This window comes from Salvia hispanica, chromosome 3, assembly GCF_023119035.1.
Source record: "Salvia hispanica cultivar TCC Black 2014 chromosome 3, UniMelb_Shisp_WGS_1.0, whole genome shotgun sequence".
NCBI classification, from domain to species: Eukaryota; Viridiplantae; Streptophyta; class Magnoliopsida; order Lamiales; family Lamiaceae; genus Salvia; species Salvia hispanica.
This window is the reverse complement of record NC_062967.1, coordinates 9,398,040-9,410,211: the sequence shown is the minus strand read 5'-3', so window position 1 is coordinate 9,410,211 and position 12,172 is coordinate 9,398,040. Positions and strand designations below refer to the sequence as shown.

General features: G+C 36.3%; 1 protein-coding gene across 1 annotated transcript; it reads right to left on the bottom strand.

Annotated features, from left to right (window-relative positions):
* Positions 1 to 826: 826 nt before the first annotated feature.
* Positions 827 to 11,606, bottom strand: LOC125214135 (pre-mRNA-processing protein 40A-like). Its single transcript, XM_048115033.1, has 28 exons — positions 11,395 to 11,606; positions 10,249 to 10,301; positions 9,538 to 9,594; positions 9,054 to 9,455; positions 8,619 to 8,960; positions 8,411 to 8,496; positions 7,048 to 7,117; positions 6,671 to 6,723; positions 6,500 to 6,557; positions 6,063 to 6,415; positions 5,912 to 5,981; positions 5,692 to 5,781; positions 5,478 to 5,546; positions 5,325 to 5,402; positions 5,117 to 5,203; positions 4,984 to 5,018; positions 4,749 to 4,854; positions 4,453 to 4,533; positions 4,278 to 4,370; positions 4,137 to 4,190; positions 3,670 to 3,786; positions 3,403 to 3,592; positions 2,863 to 2,903; positions 2,367 to 2,474; positions 2,226 to 2,278; positions 1,890 to 1,989; positions 1,332 to 1,604; positions 827 to 1,238 (listed from the first exon to the last, which is right to left on the bottom strand). The coding sequence occupies exons 2-28, from the start codon at positions 10,279 to 10,281 to the stop codon at positions 1,092 to 1,094; spliced, it is 3,246 nt and encodes a 1,081-aa protein (XP_047970990.1). The 5' UTR covers positions 10,282 to 10,301; positions 11,395 to 11,606; the 3' UTR covers positions 827 to 1,091.
* Positions 11,607 to 12,172: the final 566 nt, after the last annotated feature.

The following is a 12,172-nucleotide window of genomic DNA, read 5'->3' as shown; positions in this document are numbered from 1 at the left end:
TTATCAAAGACCAAAACTTAAAGATATAGAGAAGTTTCTTGAGGCCACCATTAACATTAAAAAAAAAAAAAAGATGATGACAACAAGATAAATCTACAAATACTGGCTGTATTAGTCAATAACTCAATATTAAGAGTTTCATATTCATCTAGAATTCACAAATTTTCTTACCTTCGACGTAGTTGGTAAACGAAGAAGCTTCCTATTTACTCGGATAATAAATTGGATTAGAAAATCACATTTGAGATTTTTAATAAGATAATGAAGACAATCGAGTACTCAAACAATAAATATCTTATTAATGTTGAGTTTGCAATTAGCATACAATTGAATAATTCTGTCCCTAAACAATAGTAAATGTAACAGAAAAATTGCATCACAATCTCTAGGACTTATTTTATGATCGTTTACAGAGATGCAAACTTTTTGATTCTTATAAACTCTCCCCCTAAAAATTACTAATATGAATCACAGTTTGAATGAATGAATGAATGTATGAATGAAGAGACGAAACTAGCTCACCTTCTTGGCATATTTTTCCCTCCCATTCTGACAGCTATCGCAGCGATGTTCGAAGCTTAAAGCAAGTGTCTATTGGCAGGAAAGTGGAAGCAGAGCACTCCACAGCTCAATGCACAGCAACATAATGGAGAAAGGGACGGTTAGTGTATAACTCGACCAGCACGCAACTTTTATCAGAGATCAAAATGCTGAGCTATTCTTCAAACATATGTTTCACAGAAGCAGTCTTTGATCTTGATCTGAATCAATCTAAGTTCTCCAAAATCTTAGAGGGATTGGAACGAAGAAGCACACTTCGAAAAAATTTGAGCAAAATGGCCCCTCAAAGTGCAGCAAAAATGCCACTAGAAAACCAACTATGATTATATCATTAAAAATGAAGTTACCATCACTGGCTAGAATCTAAAAGGTAAACTGTAGAGACTAACTAACAGAGCAGTTCGATAAGGTTAAACTGCTATAGGTTGAGGACCGACAGAAACTAAAGAATCCTATGGGAGTTATAATGTAGTAAACAGACAACAGACAAATTAATAGCACACGCACATTAGTTGTGCAGCTTGCAGAAGCTACTGGACTTCTCCATCCTCACCAAATTCCCGGATTTTATGTTCCTCGTTATCAGTATGTTTATTTGAACCATCCCTGTGGTCCCTCTTCTGTTTCTTGCTTTGGCTGTGCGTTTCTGCTTCACCACTTGACGATTGCCTTTCCGCCTAATTGATTAAAGATCATATTTGAAATATGGCTCATACGAAACAAGAAGTAGCTATTATTAGCATGAGTAAGAGTTCAAATGATGGAGATACCTTCTTCGGCTTTTTGGAATCAGCATTGTGTCTATGAGATCTCTGACGGTCTTTCTCGTCATCATCGAAACTCGTGTCATCTGAATGCCTCTTCTTATGCCTCCTGCTCCTGTCCCTCGAACTTTTTGTCTCTTCTAGACTATACGAATCAGATCCGTCGCTATCTGTTCCATCAATCTTGCGTCTGTCTTTAGTCTTTCTGCTACCACTTCCTCTGTCTTTACTTCTTCTACTTTTTTCCCTCCTCTCTTTATCTTTTCTCTCCTTTTTAGCCTGCAAAATAAAGATTCATATATAGATAGCGGGATATGTGAGACGCATAGTGTAGTTAGGCTGAATAAATCCTCAAGACGTCCAAAATAGAAGCCACAGTTTCTAATCGCAAGTTGAAATGGTGAAACACAAATTCGGGTATTATCCAATGAAGCCAGTATTTACACTAAACAGGTGAAGCCCACAACCATGATGATAAAAGAGAAAACAATAGTATAGAAACAGAAAATGCAATTTATCTGGGTAACTATGAAGGTACAGACAAATAAGTGGATGTTTGCTAACCTTTTCCTCTTTCCGCTTTCGCTCCTTTTCCTTCGTTTCTTTAAGATCAAGAATGACTTTATTGAAAATTTCCTCAAAAAAGCTCTCTTCCCCAACAAACCTGCCCAAGGAGCATAATCACTTGATTGATAAGTAGAAGTAGGCAAAGACTTAGCACTACTTTGAAATTTACGCCTTTTCCAGAAAGACCTCAATATTTCAGAGAGTTCCAACTGTGAACTTCCAACTTCCAACCAAGCCTTCGGGTGGGCATAGGACAAAATTCAGAATAAGTTTATACATGGTTCTGTAAGTTACAACAAAATATAATCATTACTTGAAAGGTAAACTATTTACCTATCTTCAACAAGAAATTTGCAGTCCTCCCACTTGGAAGATGATGATATTTCCTGTTAAATATCCAAAAATATGATGATAATCAGATTAAAATGGTAAATAAAAGCATAAAAAACAATAACCAACCCACAATCTTAATACCTTTGAAGTAAAAAAGAAGCGATAAACATCTTCCGTGAGGCGCTTATGCTTCTTAGCTTCTTTATCCTCTTTCTCCTTGGCAAATTCCATTAGCTCATCAAATATGAGCTACAATGCAATCACTCGAAGTGAGATTTCTGAAAGACAATATAACCAGTGGGGCAACAGAAATGGAAAAGGAAATAAATGCTTGAGAACATGTATGCAACTATAAAATCTAAATAAGTAATGTTAAATGCTGTAATTAATGTGCCACAAGATCGAGAATGGGCCTCTTGTCCGACATCTCTCATAAATGAGGATTTAAAAAATCAATTAAAAGTGTGGCAGCAGAAATGGAAAAGGATATAAATGCTTGAAAACATGTTTACGGTGAAATATATTAATATAAATAATATCAATATGAACAGTTTTATAACGCAAAATATTCAGAAACCTAATTTTTCATTTAGCTCTTGCACAAGCACATGGAGAATTAGAAAGCGGAAATGCTCACCTTCAGGTTGATATCTGATACAGATTTCATTGAGTGACTCTGTCAACTAAAACAGCTTATGCCATATAATTTTCTAGGACCTAGGAGACTTGCTATTTTACGTTTGCAGCCTGCATCCACTTTCATGCACCTTCCACTATACATCTTCATTCGGTGTCAGAAAATGTCAATATAGTCTTTGAAATTTTATCCAGTGTCCACATCTTGGTAGAAATGAATAATTGGTATACATTAAAACTGGGCAATAACTTACCCTGAAGTCTTACGTGGGTAATCAACTTGCACTCGTAATATTAGTGAGAGGTACAAGTTATTTGTTCTGCAGTGAAATATATACCACATGCATGGCTTCTCCTAACCAGTCATTCCTCTTTTGCAACTAAATAGTAATTGAAGACAAACTAGGCAGTTTTTGACATGATACCCTGAATACCAATATCGATTATAACATGTAAAATTAGTAGATCAATTAATGTGCCCTAATATATGCAGCGTAGGCTCGATAAACATTATAGAGAGCACACTCGTTTAATGTAAAATTACTCAATAATCTAGGTGAATCCTCAAAAAAATTAGAAGAATACAAGAACAGCTCCAAAGGCATAAATGGAAAATAGACTACATCAACTACCTGTTTCTCAAGGTCATCTATAACATCATCAAATAGATCTTTGGAAGAGGAGCCTGCTTCATTTGAAGATATAGCTAGAAATGCAGGAGCATCTTTAATCTGAAAATCACATGAAATTTCAATCAAAAACCAAGAAAATGTCTTTTGTACACCCATGTGCAAAACAAGAACAAAACCTTTGTGCTATACTCTCGCCAACGAGAATTGGCTGTAAGAATGCCATTCGCTACATGTTCTTCCAGTAGCTTCCGAAACTCATCGCGATTTTTACGCTCTGCTTTCCTCTGTTCCTCCTAATTCAGTAAAAGTGGACATTATTAACTATAAGCAGTGGAGTGAAAAACAAATACGTGTGTGGGAGAGAGATTTATATAATACTATAGAAACTATTTTCATTTTGGTCAGTTCCTTAAAAATAGAAACTTTCTACTTTAAGAAGTGGACCCCATAATCCACTAACACTACTTCCACTACTTATTTTTCTTCCTCCTCTTACTTTACCCATTTTTCTCTTCTTCTCTCTTACTTTACCAATTTGCACTCTAACCCGCGCTGTTTCAAAAATTTCTATTTTTCAAAGACGGATGTAGTATATGATACTGGACAATTGATAAATTCCATATAAAACCTAAGATCATCTTACCATTCGCAATTTTCTTTGTTCCTCTTCTTCCTGCTCTAGATCTCTAATGTATTCCTGAAACATACCAGATCATAAATAGTAACCAATGATGAAAACTTGCATGAGATGGACATTTACATTTGATAGAAAATAAATACAGACCTGGAAGATTTCCAGGCGCTCTATCTTTTCAAGGCGTGAGCATCTCTCATCAGCTTCTACACGGTGTTGCACTTTTCGCCATTGGCTACTTGCCTGAGTAGAAAAGATGTACCACATTACCATATCTGCTATTACAATATTCAAGTACCGGAAGAAATAAGATGAAGAAGTGTACCTTGATAAAGTCACAGGATTTTAGAAATTCCAAATATTCCGATTTATGACGCTTATGCTCCTCCAAAGCCTTTGCTCGTTCCTAATCAAGATAAAATCACATAGCAGCACAAGTAAACCGTTCAATAAAGGGGGCATAGTCAATATGCAAGTAGGAACTTCCAGAACCAATCAAAATTTGGAAATGTCAATAAAAGATCAGTAAAGCATAAATAACTAAATTTGAGTATCGATCTATGGAAAATTCCAATAGTATGATGAGCAAAAGTGTAATCCTGTAAACACTGAAAGTAATACCTTTTTCTTAAGCTCCTCTAAATGCTCTTCAAAGATGTCTTCGCAGTCTTTAGCCCGTTCAATAGCTTGAAAACGTTCGTCTTTCTCAAACATAGATATTGTTTTGCTGCATTAAGAATTCAATGGAAGTTAGCAGGTAACCCCATGAAAAAAAACCCAAAAAACATGGGCAGGCAGCAGTAATTTTTATATCAAGCAAATTTAATAATGCATGGTAACAAGACAAACAACCAACCTCCATCTCGTCGATGATGTCAAATCTTTAGCTTCCTGTGCATATTAAAAGATGGAATTATAGGAAAGAGTAATAGCCTTTCGTGTTCTGAGAACCTAAAATGATTGTCGCAAACAAAGAAACAAGTTACTACCTGTAACATTTTCTTGAAATCTTGTCTTGCTTTCTTCTGTCTAAAACGTCTCTCTTCAGCTTCCTGTTTTTTCCTTTGCCCTACAAACTGTATTGTAGACCATGGACGCAGTCACTAATGATTTTCTGAGTAGTGTAGTTATTTGCAATCATTTGATAAAAGGAAGATAACCCTCAAAACAACTTCACTTGAAGGTTAAAATACTTACCTCATTGAAAGTTTGCTTCCTCTCTGCAAGAGACCTTAGTGCACCATATCTCCGGTCATTTATTATCACTCTCATGGCCTGCTTAGATTCATCATATATATATACAGATTTCCCAAAACAATCATTAACAATTGAAAAGAAGCAGCAATGAACCTGGTCCCAAGTCCAGTCAGACCCAACATTAGCAGACTCCAAAAGAGCTTTAAAAGCATTCTTTGCCTCCTAAAAATAATCCAAAATTAGAGCAAGCAAACTGCAAGTGATAAGTTGCAGTCAATTTGAACTCATTAATGAGTAACAAGAAACTTTTCCAATGTTCCTTGTATTATCAACTTGCACTGTAGAAAAAAAGCTAAACTGTTTGTACCTCTTTACTCTCATAAACCACAGGGACATGCTCTAGCTTTTTCCATTCGGGTGCATTAATGCCTCCACTCACTGCAGTTTTATTTTCTTCCTGCATTTTTGTGAAGGAATGAATATTTCATCTTGTGCTTGAGGTCTTTAAAAAATGCACATTGTTCTGCTCTATACGAGAAAGAAAAGGTAACTCTATTAAAGCAGACTCAGCAGAGCCTTAAAATTACCTCTGTAACCCCACCAGAAGTTTTTATGGAAGAAGATGCAGCCTCCTGAGGAGATTTATCTGGCATTTCCCTGAAATAGCACTGAAATTAATACATAATCATGACCAAAGACAAGTATAGACAGGCATAATCAAAATGGTTCATCCAGTACATAGGCGAAGTTATGGCAGTGGGGGTAGCAGTAGGTGCAGGTGTGTCTGATAGAACCACTGATGCAGCAATTTCCTGTGGAGCATGCAGCGGCGTGTCATCTGATGCTAAATTAGCAGTGTCCTCTTGTGTGATTGATAGTTCAGAAGCCACTGCATGTTCAGGATCAACAGCAGGTGTTTCCGACACAGGGCTTGACACCACCACTTCTTGGGGCAACACAGATAAATTATTTGTATTGGGAGTTGATGCTTCATTTGCAGAGGCGGAAAGAGCAGCAGAAGCATGTGAATCAGCATCTCTTACTGTGGGTGTTTCTTCATGCAGAGTTGTATTCATCCGCTCACGAGATGACTGCAAGAAGATGCACGAGCATTTTTAAATTAACAGCCTTTTCATATTTACTCTATAAATTTACTTGGTCAATCAGATAAGTACCCTGACTTCATCTGGCATACGCCATTTAGATTGTTTAGTCACCTTATTGAAGTAAAACCTGTAGAAAAATATTAATTAGTCGGCCTGATTCAAAGAAGAAACCTGGACATTTGATCTCCTAGAAATGCAGCAGTATAAAGTTTGGGACTGGAAAATCATTAACAGTAACACCTTCTCCCCTCAGGACTAGTAAATTCTCTCCAGTCCGTAGATGCATCAGCCCTCTGTAGACATGAAGCTGAATTAGCGCCATATGGTGGAAAAACTGGAGAGTTATTAAACGGAAAGAAAGAAAGAAGAAAAAAAAAAGGAAAGCTCCTGGTATCAGATACCAAGGACAATAGGCAATCATGCACGAATATAAGATAATGATTAATTAAGAAACGAGTTTCACACAGAGCATTCCACTCAAGTATCGTTCTTTCTAACGCTACATCACATACAAGGAAACTTATGAATGCCATCACCAAGAGACTGACAAATGTTCAATTTACTGTACAGTAACTAATGTGTTCAAACTTAAAAGCTTTTTCCAAACATTAACACACCTCAGTTGGTGTCATCAACTCTAATGGCTTCTCCCATGAAGAAATCCTTGTCCTTTTGTTGTAGAAGTATCTGCATTTTTGAAATCAACAAGTATTATTACAAAAGTACAAAAAGTATAGTCTTTCAGTAAACTTCATCATTTAGATTCGAAAACATCAATATTTATCTAGCAGATTAGTACTTGTTAGAGGATTTCTAAATTGCAACTCTACAGGACAAAATTTCCATACCCTGCGACCACAAAAAAACGGAAGGAATTATTGCAAACTTGGCTCTACAGCAAGTTCATTTATTCTGATCAAACAATGGGGTGGTGCTAGGCTGCTAGCTTATGTTAAAATTATAGCATTGTTATGCTATAATTTTAACATAAGCTAGCAGCCTAGCACCACCCCATGCTTTTTAAACATTCCCCAAAGTGAAAATTCATTAAACAGAAAATGAAGAGAAAAAAATCAGGTTGCTTGTCTCAGCATAGCACCAGAAATCCATGTGCCTCATTGATCAGACAATCATTGGCCCCAAATGTTAGTGTAAAATACATAACGAGTCTAACATGAAAAAAGTGGGTTCTCGAGCAGTAAGGGAGAGAGGATATTTATGGCTCTAGTAATTTATTTATCATGTTGGACACATCAAAGGACCCTTTCTCAGGTTGAACTGACATAACTAACATCGTGTCTGTAAAAGTCTTCAGTAGAACTTACTATTAAAAGTTTTCTGTAAAACATACAACACACTTTAATACACAAGCAATTACATAAATAAGTAGTACTCCCTCCGTCCCAACTAAGTTGAGTCGGTATTCCTTTTTGGGACGTCCCAACAAAGTTGAGTCATTTCCTTATTTGACAAAAAACAACACATCCAATCACTCTTACTTTATTTCATCAACTACTTTATTCTCTCTTCATCTCTCCTACTTCTTTCCCTCTCCTATTTATTTACTTTCTTTTAATCTATTCAACACAATTTCTTAATCTAGGTGCCCAAAAGTTTTGTACCAGCTTAGTTGGGATAGAGGGAGTATTGTTTAGTCAACACAATATTATTTGCCTAAAGTGAAACTAAATGAGAAGATTTGGTTAACAAGCATAGCATCAAAAATAGTATATGTTAAAGATTCTATGTACCAATTTAGCCTCTCGATCAAATTGATGAAGAAAGTTATTGGCTCAGACTCTAATATAGATGATTTCCCTTTCAATGAAAGCATAGTCATTGAACAGTATCAAAAGCTCTACTAGTCAAGTTTGTGATATATTGCTAATGCATGAAGTTACAAGTAGATTCGTAGAACAAGAGCAAAGGTATGTATTAATAAATTTCACAACTCGTAATCACAAATAGTATGATACATACTTTTTCCCTTCACGAGTCGTGTGTTCTCTCCAATCCAAAGAAGCTTTCTCATCCAGGTCAGGGCCACCAGGCATAGTATTTTTCACCTGAAACCAAGCACATATTTGGAATATTATTCTAGGAATCAAATGAGGTCACATAGCAAATGAAAAAGTTGGTATAAAAAAAAGTAATTGAAGGAAATGTAGCAAATCATCCGCTAACTAACCACTCCAGCACTTCGTTCCTCGGCCAACTGAGGAGTCGCAAATTTGGTATTATGAGTTCCATCTGGCAACCACTGTTGTCCTGCAGAGTTTTGCTCCCCATTCTGCTGCAAAGGCGTTAGAGGCTTTATGTTCTGGTTCCCAGTTGAAAACCAAGCTTGTTCTCCAGAACTTGGCTCCACAGTTTGTTGCATAATCATAGTTGATTGCATATCTTGACTCCCAGAAGGAAACCAAGATTGTCCTCCAGAAGGGAAGTTTGGCGTATCTGTTTGGGACATTGGTAGGTGCTGAACACTAGGGGCTACATTCATTTGTTGTTGACCCCCAGATGATGATGATAACTAAGGATATAAAAAAAAAAGGTGGTATTAGTAACAATGCTGACATCTTGGAAAGCTTGACATGTAACAAAGCAAAAAAAGGAGAAGGCTTACGTTGTATGGCATATGAGGGACTCTTGGACCACCATAACTTTGCATGTAATTATTAGAGAATTGTAGTTGTGCGGGAGAAGCAGACATCACAACTCTGTTGTGCTGGAAATCGGGCTGTGGAGGTGGTGGTGGTCCTTGAGGCAAACTATGCCCTGGAAGACCCGCTCTTTGTGGCGGTGGCTGTGATGGCAGAGGTGGCTGAGATGGTGGAGGCGGCTGTGATGGTGGAGGCGGCTGTGATGGTGGAGGTAGCTGAGATGGTAGAGGTGGCACTGCTTGAGGATACTGGAGTTGGGGAGGATGAGGAGGCATCCCTATGTTTGACTGACCACCTGGCTGGAATTGCTGAGGAGCCATTGGACCAAATGGCTGTGATGGTGGTGGTGGAATCATGGGACGAAACTGAAACATAAGAATAAGGGAAGCAGTTCAAATACTGTATTACCAGTAACATCTTCAGTGAAATAAAAATCGGTGATCTTACTTGCATTGACATGGGTGGAAGAGAATTTGGAGGAGGAATGTGACCAGTTATACGAGGCTGGACAGATTTTCCCCACATGCAGGTAAATGGCAACATAAGTATCAAATATCAATTCCATACAAGAAAAGGTCGTCAAAGCGAACTATAAATCATAAAGTCTTCCTAAAATCAGCAAGATATCTTAATTCTTAAAAGGAGCAACTGAATATTTTTAAAAGGAAAAGCATGTTGTGCTCCTACTAGAAGCTGCAGATTTCCTTATAAATGCAAACTTTTAACATACTTTTCACATGCTAAAAGAATGAAGGAAACATATTAAGAATCTAATATGATGGCAAAATTAGTTTTGGGTGATTTTAGAAAATACGTTCCCACCTTTTTTTGTATTCTTACATTTCTATAAAAGGGTAACACACCAATGCTAATGGCGTGTTTAAAGAGTTTGATGTCGTGTTTCATTTTAAATTTGAACACGACAAGTCTAATGGCGTGTAAGCCTCTGTCTGGTTTTCAAACATGTCATCAACATTGTCGTGTTTCCCTTTCATAGAATACAGGGAACCTATTCTAAAATCACCCAAAACGATAAAAATTTCATAAATATGATATCAACCATACCATGAGTGTAAAGGCTTAACAATGAGATTATGAATAAAATCTGAGAGCAGTATATAAATTACGTATATGATAAAAAGATCTTGAATTAGTTACCTGCATTCCTGCAGACTGGGGGTTATTCGCCATTTCAGGCAAATGACCAATTTCTGAAAGAGCAACGAGAAAACTCAACAAATTAGCATATTAATTGGAAACAGTTAACAGTCATTAGAATATTAATAGATGGGCGCAGTTGATAATCCATAAAAGACAACCTCACAGCAATTGAACAAGTTAGACACGGAATATACAGAATGTTGATGAGACTTATGAAAACTGAAAATCACCTAACAGAATGATCAATAATGTAATGTTTTTTATGACAGTCAGTTTAGTTATATTAGTCACGGTCGCGTCTTTTCCTCCGGACAAACACCATAAACCTAGAAATGATGGGCTCATATGGCCCAATATCATAAATTAGGAAAATGAGAGACAAAGAAAGGCAGGAGGGAAAAAGACAAACTTTTTTGTAACCTACTCCTATTACTCAATAAACAAATTAAGAAAAGCAAACCGACAACAAGTAAAAATGCATCTTCATAAATAACCGAAACTTCATACGTTAACCTAAGAGAGTATGAGGTGTCTAGCTTGACTTGAAACACAGTGGCTCATATTAATCACAGATTCACAGCATGATACATACACAGAAATGGCTGTAACCTATTTTCCAAAACAATATATGCACTTACATATCCCAATCCGAATTTAAGGGGCACTAAAAATAAAATTTCCAAAGTTCCCACTTGTAATCTAGGAAACAATCAACTTAACCTAGGTACACTTGATATTCTCCCTCTCATAAAAAAACTAACTTCACTTGAATCCTTACATCCTAAAGTTACATAAAAATTCACAAGTGCATAAGATGGATTACAGAAGCTGATTTAACTTGACAAGATAATCGGCCCTGAACTTTAGTATCAAGCAACCAAACAAAAAACCACCACCCACCATTAACAAAAACCCTACATACTACCAATAGACTTAATTTCAAAAAGCAAAAGAAAATTGAAACAACAATCGTTACTGTTTTTCTAATAGCTTTTAAGTGATCATCATCATAAACATGCACTCAATTCAGTGTATAAAACAAAAGGTAGATCTTCTTTTTCCAAGAAAAATCAAATTTTGTCCTCTAATTTCATTCCATCATCATTCAATAATCCGTAAGGAAAAAGGGTCGAACTGAATTACATTGGGCTAGAAGCGAAGAAGCCCCGTTTGGTGAATGCAGAGCCACAGCTGCTGTGGCGTAAGATTAATTAGAGCAAGAAAAAAGAAGAAGAAGAAGAAGAAGAAGAAGAATTAATTGAGGAAGAAATATGGCGAGGAGCGGGATGATTCTAACATGAAAAAGGGAGAAGATTTAGGTGGGCTTTAGAAGGATGGGGGTTCGATTTCACCTATATTTGAGCAATTTAAGAACAATCAGTAAATTTTTTCTGTAGATTTTATGCTCCCTGGCGTTGGATTGAATTGCTTTTTATATCAAAAGTAGGCTTTTTTGTTTGGGCTTTTTCTTGTTTGGTACTAAAAAAATTATTATCTACAAGCCCAAGAAAGAAGCCCGAGACAAAGGCAAAGCCCGTCCAAACTAATCTTATTAACCAATCTCCAAACAACATTATACTCTAAATCATAACTTCGTAAAAACTATCTCAAGTTAATTATCTTATCCTAGGGGAGTGATCAACTGCTAACTTATCATTTAATTGCTAACTACAACTAATTTAAGGTCACATGATTTTAAAAAACGTGTGATCTACAATTTGCCACGTGTAATTTTCGTTTTTATTAATTAAATCGGAAAAGATAAAAAAAACGCCAAATTAGGGTTTTGGATGAAAATGTCAATATAGTGTTATATCAACACAATGCTTTGAGAATGTCAACACAAATTTAGGATTGACATTGTATATGATTTATATTGACATATTATCTTAGCTGCATTGACATTAACCTGTGTACGAAA